This window comes from Musca autumnalis, unplaced genomic scaffold (genome assembly GCF_047663935.1).
Source record: "Musca autumnalis isolate F117 unplaced genomic scaffold, ASM4766393v1 scaffold_2, whole genome shotgun sequence".
Taxonomy (NCBI): Eukaryota; Metazoa; Arthropoda; class Insecta; order Diptera; family Muscidae; genus Musca; species Musca autumnalis.
Genome location: NW_027411755.1, coordinates 178,466,771 through 178,482,912, shown reverse-complemented (window position 1 = coordinate 178,482,912; position 16,142 = coordinate 178,466,771). Strand labels below are relative to the sequence as shown.

The 16,142-nt window shown below is 39.4% G+C and overlaps 2 protein-coding genes across 2 annotated transcripts in view; one reads left to right on the top strand and one right to left on the bottom strand.

Moving 5' to 3' along the window:
• Window positions 1-6,047, top strand: part of LOC141395048 (uncharacterized) — a 77,800-nt gene extending 71,753 nt beyond the window's left edge. The window contains exons 6-7 of the mRNA XM_073970428.1: window positions 5,028-5,516; window positions 5,625-6,047. Of these exons, the coding sequence (XP_073826529.1) occupies window positions 5,028-5,516; window positions 5,625-5,842 (707 nt within the window). The 3' untranslated portion in view covers window positions 5,843-6,047. The remainder of the gene's footprint in view (window positions 1-5,027; window positions 5,517-5,624) is intronic.
• Window positions 1-16,142, bottom strand: part of LOC141393216 (neural cell adhesion molecule 1-like) — a 280,193-nt gene that overhangs the window by 215,978 nt on the left and 48,073 nt on the right. The gene's annotated exons all lie outside the window — the stretch shown is intronic.

Below are 16,142 nucleotides of genomic sequence, written 5' to 3'. Positions count from 1 at the left end.
CAGTTATGGCGCCCATAAAACATTTTAATTGGTCACACTCCGCAGGATTTTTAAAGCCTTCGAGCCATATTGTCAGGAAGCATGGACTTATGTTACATTCAGAAGACATGTAATGAAAATCGTTACATATTCATATAGACATTCTTTTAAGCCAGAGTAGGTCAGGTGTACTCTAAAAACTACTTTTTATACCCTCAGCCTTTAGGCTAAAGAGGGTATTTACACTTTGATACGACCAAAATGTGCCTGATCGAAATAATGGTTTTAGACCCCAAGTATGTACGATATCCGTTTCAGACAATTTTGAGTAGATCTAGCAATGTCCGTTCGTCTGTCTGTCTGTCGGTCTGTCTGGCTGGCTGGTGCGCACGATAACTCTCCAACGGATCAATCGATTCGGTTCAAATTTTGGGTATCAAAATATTTTGTCCAGATTTGATTTCAGTTCGAAGATGGGCCATATAGGACCACTCCTTCCCACAAAGGTTCAAAAATTGACGCAAAACTTGTGCGCACGATAACTCTTCAAGGGTGTAACCGATTTGGTCCATACATTGCCCATCGTAAAATGTGTACCAGACTTAGGTAAAGTTTCAATATGGACTTATTCGGTCCACTTCTTCGGGTACCTCCCACACAAAATTTCGAAAAAGTTCAGTTTAGGGCCATCTCTCGAATCGCTTTGATTTTTGTTTTGGCAACTTTAATTCACTGCCCCCCATACGACGGTATCAGTTTCATCAGGGGCAAGTCCATACTTCCTGAGAAAATAGCCTGAATGTTGCAAAAACTCCCAATGACACCGCGTAAGGTGGTTGGAGTGTAAGATAACCCTCGAACGGATCTTCCGATTAGGTCCGACGTTTGGCCTTAGTAATATTTTGTCCAAACATATTTTAAGTTCCAAGATAAGCCATATCGGTCCACTCCTTCAGGTACCTCCCCCACAAAAGTTCAAAACTACTAGATATAAATCAGGTTCAAATATGGACTATATCTGTCCACTCCATCCGGTACCTCCCACACAAAATTTCGGATAAGTTCACTTTAAGACCTGCTATCGATCACTTTGATTTTTGTTGAAGCAACTTGCATTCGCTGCCTCACTTACGATGGTAAAAGTTTTTTCAGGGGTAAGTCCATACTTCTTGAGCAAACAGCCCAAAGGTTGGAAAACCCCCTATGGCACCATATGTAATGGCTGGAGATCCACTTCCATAATGGTCAATGTAGATCCATTCCTTTTAGTTTCTCCTTTTGATCTTTAATCCTAATCAACATTTTTTTCGGTTCAAATGCCCAAAATGTTTAAAACCCCCTAAATACATACGTTTTTTGCGAAATTGTTACAATATACACAAGCTGAGGGTATATCTCTGTCGGCAAAGCCGACTGATACTTTTTTACTTGTTTTTTTTTTTTTTTTTTTTTTTTTTTGTGAAAGGAGAGGTCGGATCAAAATTTTATCAGTTTAGAAATTATATCCTCTTGAAAAATCCCTTATGTTAAAAATTCGTTTTCACTGATCTAGGTTCTGATGTTTGCGACAGTTGATCGAGCTTTTCGTCGTCCTTTACGGATGCCCTGCATTCACAATTTCAAGCACATAATATTTTGTACAGATGCGCTTGAAAACCAAAATGTTCAATATAGATGGCTGTCTAATCTCTAGCATATAGAAATGGTTTTTATTGCTGTAGCAACGCAAATGTGTTCGTTTATATATATTTTTCAGTTATTTGGTTAAGATTCCACTGTACCAAGACTCAAAAATTCTACAATCTGAACTGACTGCGTGCATTTTCCGCAATCCACCCATCCATGTTGGGCAACTTGAAACTCCTTCTCATCATTGGGAGGAGTAGTGCCTCTAGAATCTTTGCTACTGGTAACAGGAAGGAAATACGATTCACCTTTGCTGACATACTTGCGGGGCTTCAGTAGCGAGAACATCCTGCCAACTTTCCAGGCTTCTGGTATAATATGGGTGGCTAACGACAGGTTGAGGACACTTCTTAAATACTCAACTCCGAGTTCATCCAGTTGCATGAGCATTACCATTGATATTCCTCCTTGGATGATTTCACGTTTCGGATGACGTCTGCAACATCGCCCATCGTAAATTGTGGTGGTATCTCGTCGGCTGGGAGGGCTCGGCATAGCACACTCCTCTTTACTCTATCCATCTCGAGGTGCTCTATAAACGACCGGTTAAAATAAAATGCGCACCCCTTTGGGTCAGTTACGGTCTCGCCGTTGAAAGTAACAGTCGTTTTGTCATCTATCTTTCTCGGATTCGAGAGTGATTTAACCGTTGCCCACAATACTTAATCCAGTACTAGGGGGTCTAGCTACTTTTTCCACTTATGCTCGCTTACTAGCCTGTTGACTTAGAGTAAGTTTTAAACTCTTGGATCTTCAGGGTTCGTACGACGAAGCTCATCACTCTCATTTGCTAGTCCCGTCGTCTTTACTGGAAAATTTGGACTGATTTCGCGTATTTGACCAACATGTACGTATCGGGCGGTTGCAGCTGTAAAAATGTCTGCGAAACTTTTCTCAGCTACCCAAGAATCTGAGAGAATGTACAGCTCTCTGAAACTGTGATTGCCTTGCCAATCAGCTTTTCCATGGTACGGCAGTCAGAGGTTATGAAATCGGGTGGTCTGTTAAGGGAGACGATGTTAGGTCAGCGCGGTACCCCACCGGTCATTGTCTGTGACAGAATGCCAAAGCTCATCATGAGCTTCAAGTCCTTCAAGTCCCCTAGCATTACATCGTTAATTTTTAGGAGGAGGGCTTCCCAAGGCGGGTTTATACCTCCGGAATTGTTTAACCTTTACCGTTCTGAAATTCCACACACTCCAGACGGCATAGATATCATAATGTATGCGGATGATTGTACGATCCTGAAGTCGGGTCCTATCGTCGATGACATACATATGTGATAGGTTAAATGTCTACATTGCTATCTGAGGAATATGAAAATATACGGCACTAAATCCACTGCCACACTGTTCACCACTTGGATGGCTGAAATGAGGTTCCCACTGAAAATGTTGGTCGATGGTGTACTGATTCCGGCCACTAACTACCCCAGAATATTGGGAGTAACGTTCGATAGCATCTTTAAGTCGTTCCCAAAAGCCACAGTTATTTGCGACAGGATCAGAAGTTGGAACAAAGTCCTCAAGTCGTTGGCCGACAGCTCTTGGGATGCTGACAAAGAAACCTTCTTGGTCTCTTACAAAGCAATAGGCCAGTCTGTGGTTAGAATATTCAAACCTGCCAGAATGCCGTCATTAGGATTGCAACAGGGTGCCTTCTCATGACACAAGTGGACCATCAAAATGACGAGACGAAGGTTTATCAGTACAATAGGATGTTGTCGATGCAGCATCAGCTCGGGTGTTATCGCCGTGAGCATACCTGTCACGATTTAATGGACAGGCTTCCCCTTCACAGGCACGTCAGGATATATCTTCATGATCTGGAGAGAGAGATCCAAAGGTATAAACGAGAACCTCTAGTCCAACGAGCCTATCAGGCTGTGGCATCAATATTCCTCCGAAATGGCTGAAATTTGGTATTCAGGCTTCGTTGAGGTTATAAAACTTTCATCCAGAAATTTGTCGGTATGGATCCACTCCTTCATATAGCCCCCATAGAACGGTACCTTCCGATTTTCGGTATTTTGAAGGTTGTGGCCGCAATAACCTACCGAAATGGCTGAATTTTGGTATTTAGTCTAGGTTGGAGGTAAAAACCTTTCCGGTTGAAATTAGTCAGTATAGGTCCACGTTTCGATATAGCCCCCATAGAACGATACCTCCCGATTTTGGTAATTCTGAAGGTCGTGACTTCAATATCCCACCGAAAGACTGATATTTGTTATTTATTCTTCAATGGAGTTATAAAATAACCCAGAAAGGAATTATCAGTATAGGTCCACGTCTTCATATGTCCCCTAAATAAGCGTACCTCTTGATTTTCCGTATTTTTATAGTTTTAGCCACATTATCTTACCTTAATATCGAAAATTTGGTATTTAGTCTTCTTTGAGTCTAAAAACTTTCCGCCAGAAATTTGTAGGTATAGATCGACATTTTTATATAGCCCACTATAGAACGGTACCTCCCGAAGTTCGGTATTTTAAAGGTTAGCCACATTGTTTTACTGAAATTGCTGAAAATTGGTATTCACGATTTTACTTCAATATAACTCTTGGTGGATGATATAACAAGTTCGGCCCGGCCGAATTTGTTTTTGTTTGTTTGCGCTTTCTTCAAGCCGAACTTGGCCATCGTGGTCCTGACAGTTGCTTTGTGAGCTTTGCAAGGTTCTTGCTCATTTCGGCCGCCTTATTTTGGCTCTTGATATCGGATTCTGAGGTGAGTCGTTATTTCCAACTTACTTTTGTGTTCGCGGGAAACTAGAAGGTTTCCACGGTGATTGGGAAGGTGATCATAATATTGTGGTCCGTAGCAGGTCATATCACAAATAATTTCTTTAGTTCGGAGCAGAACAGTATTACCTAAACCATAAGTTCGAGGTCCTGTTATCCCCTGAAAACACACATTAAATATAGGAAGATTGGAACCTAGCACACACATAAAAGTAGGGATTCAACATAAAACTCCGATTAACATGGAGCTACAGCTTTTATATTTTGTTTTTGAATGACCCATTATTATACCCTTCATTGTATAGATTGGTTACCATTTATTAAACGTTAAAGCATTACATCTCAAATATATTGTCATTAGGCGATTGGTTTTAAACAATATTAAACTTCATATTAAATTGCGTACAATCTACTTACCAAATCCAAAGCTATTAAAACCTCCCTCCACCATTCCCTCTTCGTTGGGATATGCCATTATAACAATGAAAGCTGCAAACTGTTATTAATGATTCTTTCACATTTTGCTTTTATTATCCAATTTGTTATACCAACACCATGACAACCACCACCACTTTCTCCATCCAATTCTAATAGCTCCCAATTTTTTTGTGAATTATTTCAGATAAACCCTATTGGTTCGATAACAGTACATCATTGCAACAATATGCCTACATTGGTGGCGTAACGAATATATCATGCGAAGCTATGGGTGAACCACCACCATCATTTGCCTGGCTACATAATGGTCAATCGATACGTGGCAGCAACTATCGTCTTTTCTATGGCGACTACAGTTCAACGCTACAGATACACGTGTTAAATGATACGCATTTGGGTGATTACAAGTGTAAGGTAGCCAACCCGCTGGGTACACTGGAACGTGTCATTAAACTGAGTAAAGGACAAAAACCGGCTGGACCGTCACGTTTTCAATTGAAACGAACATTTACCGATGGCTTTGAGCTGGACATACGTTCGGTGAAGTATAGCAATGTTGATGATAATATGAACACGCTGGGCTATCGTGTGGAGTATATGAGTGACAGTGAGCTGAAATATAGTGCAGGCAATTGGAGTTATGCCAAACGAAGAGATTTTCTCTTTCATCGAGGTAGGTGTAATACCACACAGCCACACATAATGGATGGGTTTCTTAGTGTGTTACTTAAGATGTAATTGTTGTGTCTTGTTTTCTTTTATTCTCTTCTCTTCCTATTAGATGGCCGCCGTTTTGTCATTTCCGGCTTAAAATCCAACACCACATATCTGATGCGAGCTGCCTCACGTAATCTAGCCGGTTTAAGCGATTGGAGTGCGGTGAAAATCTTTGCCACACTGGAAAATCTCGCAAGTCACACGGTGGCATTTGTCACCCACCATGTCATAATCATTTTCGCCATCGGTTCTCTGGTAAACTTCGTACTGAGAAATTTTTAATTTCCGTTTCCGTTAACTTGTCAATTTATCAGTTTTACGCTTAGTTTGATTACGCGCTGCTGCCTTTTAATTTTGTCTTCTATCGTTAATTCGATGTAATAACCGAAGAAGCTTAGCTTTTTTAAACATGAAAAAAATAGAACACAAACAAAAACAAAATGAAAAATGAGAGGAAAGAAAAATATGAAAAAAATGCAAAAAAAAATATTGTGCGAAATTGTGAAACCGCAAATAGTTGAAAATGATAAATGAATCTTAAATAGGTAAATTTTTTATAGAATAATTTTTTATCGATGTCATGTTGTTCGCCTTTATGTGTTGTAGGTTAAATCATTTCATTCCTTCTAGCCTGTAAAGAGAATCCAAAAATCTGGCAACATTAAGTTTATTTTGGTGGGGATTTTTTTACTTTGATTGTGAACATAATTTTCTATATCATATCCTCAGAAGTTCTCAAAACAAGTAAAAAACCATTAAGTTCGGACGGGGCAAACTTTTTTTTATACCCCCAAGCATGAAATATTCTGAAATTTTATGAAATCAATAAATTTTCACAATTTTATGTGGAGATTATTTTTGAGCACTGGAAACCACAAATGCCTAATTTTAGCTAATTCGGTACCGTTATATGCCACAACGTGGGTCAATGTATGCCAAAGGACATCCAATATTGCCCGAAAATGTAGCTAAAACTAAAATCGGTGCTACCCTTTTACGGGCCATACCAAAACGTTGACAACTTTTTGGAAATATTTTGTGACCACTGGGGAACTCAAATAAAGCAAAAATACTACAATCAACTAAAATTGGGTGATACCGTTGTATGGGTGATACCAAGAAACATGAACCTATATGGATAATTTTGTTGGAGAATATTCGTGACTGAAGGCAACACCAAATGTCACATTACGGGTAGTAGCTAGAACCCTCTATCACAAAATGTACCTAAATCATTCAAAATACTGAAAATCTGGAGGTACTAAATGTGGACCTATGTTGACAATTTTTGGTGGAGAAGTTACATGACAGCGGGGAATCTCAAAGGTCAAGTTACGGGTAGTTAAGTCAAAAAAATGTTGCATAAACCTTCAAAATGCCGAACATCGGGAGGTACCGCAATATGGGGGCTACTCCAAAACATGGACCTATGTTAAACATTTTTGGCGAAGAAGTGTTGTGACGCCTAACAACTTTAAATTACATTATTACATCTAGTTCGGTTAAAAATTGTAACTCAAACCCTCAAAATATCGAAAATCCGGAGGTACCGTTTTTGGGGGCTATCTCTAGACATGGCCTATGTTGACAATTTTTGGTGAAGAATTGTTGGGCCACTAAGAACATCTAATGTCAAATTACAGCTAGTTCGGTTAAAAATTGACTCTAATATCCTCGCAGAACCGAAAATCCGGAGGTACCGTTATATGGGGGCTATACCTAAACGCTCATCTATGTTGACAATTTTTGGCTGAGAAGTTTCGTGACAACTAAGAACCTTTAATGTCAAATTGCAGGTAGTTCGGTTAAAAATTGTAGCTAAAATCCTCAAAATACCGAAAATTGGAAGGTACCGTTATATGGGGGCTACACCAAAACATAATTCTATCTTGAAAATTTTTTTTGAAAAAGTGTGGTGGCCCCTAAGAACTTTAAATGCCATATTACAGCTAGTTCCGTTAAAAATTGTAGCTAAAGCCCCAAAAATACCGAAAATCCGGAGGTACCGCTATGTGGGGACCATACCTAAACATGGACCTATTTTGACAATATTTTGTAAAGAAATTTGTTGACCCCTAAGAACCTCAAACGTCAAATTACAGCTAGTTTTGTTAAATATTTTAGATAAAAACCTTAAAATTCCCAAAATTGGGAGGTACTGTTATATGGGGGCTATTCCAAAATATGGACCTATGTTGACAATTTTTGGTGAAGAAACCCCTAAGAACCTTAATTGTCAAATTACAGCTGTTTCGATAAAAATTATAGCTAAAATCCTCAAAATCGGTAGGTACAGTTATGTGGGAGTTATACCAAAACGTTGGCCGATGTAGCCCGTCTTCGAACTTGACCTGCCTATGGCAAAAATACACTCCATAGGTTGCTTTCCACCCAAAAAATACCCTAAATTGGGTGGCTATTTAAAAAATTTACCTATGTTGAACATTTTTGGTGGAGAAGTTTCATGACTACGGGGAATCTCAGGGGTCAGGTTAAAGGTAGTTCAGTCAATAAATTTAGCTTAAACCCTTGAAATATTGAAAATTGGTAGGTACCGTTTATGGGGGCTATTCCAAAACATGGACCTATCTTGACAATTTTTGGTTTAAAAAGTGTGGTGGCCCCTGATAACTTTAAATGCCAAATTACAGCTAGTTCCGAAGTTTGGACAAAATATTACGAGTGCCAATCGGTTGATCCGTTCGAGAGTTATCGTGCACTCCAGCCAGCCACACAGACCGACAGACGGACATTGCTAAATCGACTCCAAATTGTCTGAAATGGATTTTTTTTTCAAATATACTGGGGTCTAAAGCCATTATTCCGATGAGGCACAATTTTGATGATATCAAACCCTCCTTAGCTAAAAGGCTGAATATATAAAAATGAGTCGGCTAACCGAACACAGGTCGGCAATATCTTGTAGAATGGCTAGCTGAAGATTTGAAAGTGATTGCTGATTATGTGTGCTGGCTTGATGATCTGCGACAACGATTTGCTGATCGATGAAGATCGGAATATCGGTTCATTCGTATTTTTTATTCAGTTATATGGTTCAGGTTCCTCTGTATCCAGATTCAAAAATTCTGCAATCTGGACTGGCTGCGTCCATAAAGAATCAGGAGACAGGTAAATGGGGTTAGCTGGACAGGTAAACAAATGCAGCGAGTCGTGTCGTCCAATAAGCATGCAGGGCATGTGTTGGGTGTCGTGCCATCAATTCGAGCTCAATATGAATTGAGGCGGCTGAACCGTCCGGATCTTATGATTATGGATGAGGGACGGTTTCCCAGTATGGCATTCACACGGTACCATCTTATTGCTAGCGCAATTGCATCAGCATCAATGCTGTTTAAGCCTGCCTGATAGACTCGTTTATCCAGAGGTTATCGTTTATATCTTTGGGCCTCCCTCTATAGATCATGAAGATCTCTGCTGGCGCGCCTGGGTGGAGGAAGCATGTTCACTAGATCGTGGTAGGGATGCTAACGGCGTTACAAGCCGGTACTGCATCGAAAGCATATTGTTGTGTTGATGTACCGATAAAAACTTCGTCTCCTCATGAAAATGGCACACTGGTGTCATGAGAAGGCATCCTGTTGCAGTTCTCAGAGCGACATTCTACCAGATTTGAATATTCCTCCAATACGTAGCGCTAACATTTGCAAATCACACGACTTACCACACACCATACTACTGCTTTATAAGAGGTCAACAAAGTTTCTTTGTCAGCACCCCAAGTGCTGCCGGCGGCCAACAACTTGAGCTTTGGCTTGTGCGGACAACTAAAACAAAAAACATACCACCCAAAATCTTGGGGTATTATTGGTCGGAATTAGGTCACCATCGACCAATATGTTCAAAGAGAGCTTCATTTCTGCCGCCCAGGTGTTGAAGAGTGTGGTAGTGGATTTAGCAGCGGATATTTTCAAATTCCTCTGATGGAAGGACTGTACTAAGTCAGCTATGTACACATTTCACCTGTCACATATGTTATCGACGAATGGATCACACGCCATCCTCACGAATTACGATCTATTCCGTCTGGAGGGTGTGGAATTTCAGAAAGGTAGAGGTTAAACAGTTCCAGAGATATCACCCCGCCTTTGGGGAAGTCTCTGTTTCACATTACTGGCGTAGGACTTCTTATTTCTGAATTCGACAAACGACGCGTGTCCACACATATTTTTTATTCAACGTTTTAAACATGGCTGGAGGGACGTTTTCTCTATACCCTCGAACAGCTTGGCGTGGTATAGAAAACTTTCGATAGGTCAAGAGCCACAATAACTGTTTGGTTGATGGGCCCGTTCAGGTTCAGTCCACGACTGTTATGTTCGGATATGGCGTGTAATGCTGTTGTAGTGCTGTGAATTTTTCTTTGTTCCTGTTCATCCCCGGGTTCATTCAGTTGCTTAAGCATTACCTTTCGATCTCCGTGTGGGCCCAACGCTTTTAATGAATTCGCATTTCCGATGACGTCTGCAACATCTCCCATCGTAAATTGTGGTGATACCTCCTCGGCTGGGAGGGCTCTTATACGCCGTATTACACTCCTCTTCGCTATATCACTCCTGGGGTGCTCTATAAAATGCCCGTTAAAATATCTTCTTCGGATCGGAGACTGTCACGCCGTTGGAGGTAAGAGCCGTTCTATTATCCTTCTTTCCTGGATACGGGAGTGACTTAACCGTTACACACAATTTACTTAATCCTGTACCAAAGCTGCATTGCATTAAGGTGACCTAGCCACTTTTCCGCTTCTGTTGGTCTACTAGGCTGTTGACTTCAAGAGTTAGTTCTCTAACTCCTGGGTCTTCAGGGTTCGTACGATGAAGCTCATCATCATTTCTGGGAAATTTAGTGTGATCTCGGGTATTTGATCAGCAGGTATTTAGCGACGGCTGCTGCAGTGATGATGTCCCGGAAAAATTTCTCAGCTGCCCAAGGATCTGAGGGAATGAACGACAGCTCCCTGAAGCGATGATTGGTAAATTCTCTGAACCCTTGTCAAACAGCTTTTCCATGGTTCAGAAAAGTAGAGTGGTCTGTTTACGGAGACGATGATCGGATAATGGTCTGAGCCAAGGGCACGTCATTAGTCAGACCGGCTGTCACAATGGTGGTGTCTGATGAGCTGTGACAATCTCCTCTTATCCTTGTAGAAGCATCAATCACCATGCAAAATGTGGAGTTATCAATTTGCTCGTTCAGCGCTGTGCCCCTCTAGTCATTACGCAGGACGGAATACCAAAGCTCATGGTATGCATTGAAGTCCCCTAGCACCAGACGGTTATTGTCTTCCAATAGTGAACTAATGTCGGGCATATAACACAAGGCACAGGTATTCCTCGTGTGTATATACACATTCAGTAACTCTACCCCGGCAGTCTCACACTTTACAACTACCCACTTATATTCCACGTATGCAAGTCCTCCTCCACCCCTTGCGAGCTGCTGGGGGCTATAAGCTCTGTTTCCTACATTGCGGAGACCGCTGAACAACAACTTGGTGTGTTAGATAATGCATTTTTTTATTGTTGGGGAGATTGCGGAGGTGTCACGTATTCTCCCTGGCCAGGTATCTGTTCAGTTTCTCTATTACTGCACTGACAAAAAGAGCTCACATCAGGTATTCCGAGATATATTGACGCACCCATGGTGAATAAAGTATCCGAACACAAACACACACGGAACAGATCTATGGCCCAGGGTTCTTTCCTATCCCAGTACGGACCAAAAGTGCTCGGAGCAGGCATTCCGAAATATTTTGCCGGCCCCATGGTAAAATAGGAATACGAAAACAAACACATAATTGTTGAGGTGATGCCCCCTGGTCGGAGATTCCTCCGATTCAATCCGGAGGATCATCTCGGCGGATCGCAAGTTACCTAGCAGTAGCAAGGTTGTTTTAATGGCGAAAAGTGACATATTTTTTTCGTAACATGTCAGCGCAGTGGCAAAATATTGCAGGAGTCACAATGAATCAAACTGATGAATTTACGGCAGGTAATGATTTTACGGCATCCTGCAGGCACGAGCAAAGTAATTAGGTAACAGATACGGATAGTGTGCGCAGTTTAATGGGGAGATTATTTTTCCCTTATTTCCTTATAACTTAACAAAGGTACCACAGATCCAATCCCAGAAGATGGAGTGTATTCTAGGGTGATAATTTTTTTACAACCCAGTCATCCAGAGCTACAGATAATTTTTCAAATTTATCAGCGCGTTGCAATTGACTACTGAACCAATGATCAGTCCAAGCGTAATAAATGAATGAACCGTTTTTAAGCAATTTTTCCGGATTTCAGTCATCAAATGGCACGAGATCCAGCCAAATTAGTTTCTATAGATTTATTCTTCAGGACCCCAGTCCAACATTCAAAGCTCTCGATGTATTTGTCGTTAAACTGCATGATCCACTTCTCAAAATAAAGCGTGCCTACCAAGTACTCCTTCACCCGAGCAGCATCGTTTTTTCTTGAATCGTAATAAAAGTACTTCAAGATAAGAATATTTTCGAAAAATGACAGACTGACGATTTTATATAGGTCCACAAAGACAAGCCCTATATTACTGAATGGAAATAAAAAAATATTTTAAATCAACTTTAAAAGTAGACGGAATCCTTTTTAAGATTATTTCCTTTAAATAGTTTATATTTCTTTCAAATAAAACAGTTATTTAAAAATATATAATACTGCCACGTTAACAAAAAAGTTTTGCCCAATACTGCCTCGAAAAATACACATATTCACCACAAGATTGCAAAACACCAAACAAACACACACACATATGAAAATATTTCCCAGCTGTTATTTTCAGTAATATCCATTAAATAGACTGTTACAAATAACATTTACGCCAATGACCCAATTTAGTGGACGTGATTTACATCATGAATAAAATATTTATATATTTTTATTCATTCTTTTTAGCATTTTATTTTGCATTATTTTTGTTTTTTTTGTGCTTTTACTTTCGTCCTTTATTACGGTTTATGTTCTGTGATTCAACTAATTTCGATTTCATTCGAAGCTGATGGTCGTCGGTCGTCATCACATTTAGAAAAGGTCAATTGTTGTTTTGTTGTTATTTTTTTTTTAGCCAGAAATAACCAAATAAATTATTCATGCAAAGATATTAAAAAGAGGCGTACATACAAATGAATGTGTTTGTACATACATGCATGTATGTTTCTACATACATGTATGTAAGTATGAATGAATGTATGTCGATTGTATGCAATAAAAACATATATTTATAAATAAACAATGATCTCAATATATGGTGTTCACTAATAAATTTCCATTTCCATGTGCCAATGGAACTACAAAAGTAGAGTTTGTAGGTTCGGACATTTGATAGCCTGTCCCACATCTGTTGGTGCCAAAGCAAAGGAAATCATCTCAACTTGGGGTAAATAAAACTAAAGATTAGGAACTTATATGTAAATACATTTCAGGCTAAGGGATTTCACTATGTAAAGAAGTATAAAGAGATATACGATAGAGATATACCATCAGCCGTACGATCCGAGAAATGTTCTTAAACTAGATTAATGCACAAAAGTGGCACAATGTGTAGCACGATAACTCTCGAACGGATCTGCTGATTCGGTCTAAAATTTGGAATTTAGTTTAAGTTCGAAGGTGAGCCATATCGGTCCATTCCATTAAGTACCTCTGCCACAAAAGTTCGAACATATTCGGAAAATTTTTGCCCACGAAGGCAGAAAGGATTTGGTCCATACTTTTCACATCATAATATTTCTACGAGAAATAGATCAGGCTTGAATATGGACTATCTATGTCAACACCTACAGGTACCAAACCTTGGATCTCCTAATTTTTTGTCAAAATGTAGTTTTACTTCAGAAATCGGTCTCCTCCTTGAACAAAAGTTCAGCATTTTTGTTTAGGCGCAGTTTAGGATCTGTTCAAAGAATCTTTGGAAAATTAGTTATACGGCGACCAACTGATATGACTGGTAGGTAAAAAAGGAATGAATGCCAAAATAAGATCCACCTCCAAAATGAACTATATCGGTCCATTTCTTCATGTACATCCTCCGCAACACTTTTGAGCTTCAAACCAAATATAGTTTTTGTCGGCGAATTTCAAAAAGGCTACAAAATCCGTAATCCGTAGATTCGATATTGTCAATAGATGGAAGTTTCAATTCACACAGGCGGAGGGTATATCTCTGTCGGCAAAGCCGACTGATACTTTTTTACTTGTTTAAATTTTATTTTGATGGGATTCTATAAGAATTTCCTTACTAAGAGGTAGTTTACACTATCTATCAATGTCATATGGCACGAAAAAAAAGCCATTCCATATCTACCTACGGAGGCAATGTGGAGACGTAGTTTTTTTACATTTTTGCTGGTGTGGGCCCACAGAGTAAATGGCGTAAGGAAAATCTCCTATATTGCAAATATTAGCGAATATATAACGATGGAAAATTTCATGTCGTATGACATTTACATATAGTGTAAACTACCCCTAAGTGATCTATTTTTACCTTTTTTCTAATTGATTAAACATTGTTTTGCATAAACGATATATCGTATGTTATAAAATGTCCCTTAAGCTATAATTTCCCACAATCTAAACTTAATGCCACAATGTATTTTAAAGATATTTTTTGTTTCAACCTGGTTGTGTTATTGTCATAAAAACCGAGGGATCTACTTATTGTTAAATAAACCTTAACCCTAACTCACATTAGAATGCTAAACAAGAAATCATTCCAATTATTTTAAAATTTATTAGCTTTTAAAGAAACTCTAGTGAATTTTATTTTTTAGATAAAAGCAAAGAAAAACTTCAACAAAAAATATAAGAAATGATTTTTTTACTATATCAATGTTGTCTAGAGAAATTGGAAACTAAACTATAAACGGAATTCATAAATTAAATACATTGTCACATGGCTCATTAACACAGAAGCATAAAATTCCATTAAAACAAATACAAAAATAATTAAATAATGTTGTACTCTACACCACTATAATTTTTTTATACAGTTTAACAAAAGTGTTTTTTAATTATTCTCCGAGCCGAGAAGTGTGAGACCCTTGCTATTGTGCAACCATTAAAACATTGGCAATCCTTTTCAGCACATTAAAAATCTATCCATTCTATTGGGCTAAATTTTTAGTAAAACTGGCGACTATTGGGTGTTGTCAGCCGATTTATCAGCGATAAATTCTCCAATGTTATTTCAGCGGCAAAAACGTAGCCAGCAAATTCTTTGGATCTTCCGATAATTGTGTTAGGGGACTGGAGTTTAAAACACAATCTATCCTAACAAAAATTGTAGAAAATTATTGAACACATTATTCAGCATACCGAACCACCCCAAAGCACGATAACTTTCGAAGAGAGTAAGCGAAACTTTGTACATCGTGGTATGTTTCAAAAACATAGATAAGACCAGTACTTCGGGTAGGGGGTAGTAGTTGCTATAATAATAATTGTTCCACAAACATCCCAGAAGGGACAAGGGAGACTTCTCAAATATCAATGAGTGCACCCCGATTCATATTGGCTCAATGATATGAGACCTACTTTTTATTGCCGAGTCCGAACGCCGTGTCTTACGACACTACTTGGCTGAAATACGGAAGAAATGTCGCCAACTTTACACAGAGCGGTATTTTTTCACCGTTAAACATTTGATGTTGCTTGGCCTGGGAATTGAACCGTATACCTTCTGAGTGTAAGGTGGGTGTGCTTACCATTGCGCCACGGTGATAGTGATTATTTTCCCGTTATAATATGTTGGCAATTATGCCCAGCCTCATGAATGAAAAGCCTCAGAAGGTCTCCCACACCTAGTTCGATCGTTCCAGCGAGATCGTATAGGAACGATCGTCCTAAGACATTGGCGCTTGCTTCCTTACGGTAGCGTAAAAACAAATTACACGTATTTTTTCTTTATTCGTGATTTGCCATTGCTTAGCAGTGGGGAGAGTGTCTTACCACTACTAGCATACCAACTATTTTGAGCACACCTGCCCTAAGGTTTTCAATCTTCGTTGCATTTGTAGAGGGCAGGAGCAAAAGAGTTGGTCAACCGTTTCTTCCTCTTCTTCGTTTCTGCAACTAAGACAGTAGTCTTTGTGTGAAATATGTAGACGCTTTGCGTGTCCAGCCTGATGAATTGAGAAACCTTAGAAGGTCTCCTATGGTTACTAATAGCCCTGTCACCAGTTAGGACCGTAATTAGTCTTGCAAGGTTCCGTCTAGGAACTTTGTACGTACTTTGTAGATAGTATTTGAAGATGTCCCCTTCAACCACTGCCATTGGTGTTGCGACTGACATCTTTTGGGAGTTCGTTTCACGCCGATCATGGTGATCCTTTATTCCATTCTATCCATTTTACAAAGGTTTATCAAAGGTAATGTAACGGTTGCTTTATGAACACGATGCCACGTTAAATTTCCTAGGGTCTAGGACAACGCCTAGATATCTGAAGGGATCTGATAGGGATATTTCTTGCCCTTGTAGTCGTGGAAGTTTGGGGATTGCATTGCAGTGATTTAAGGGCTTTCTTCATAATATCAGACAG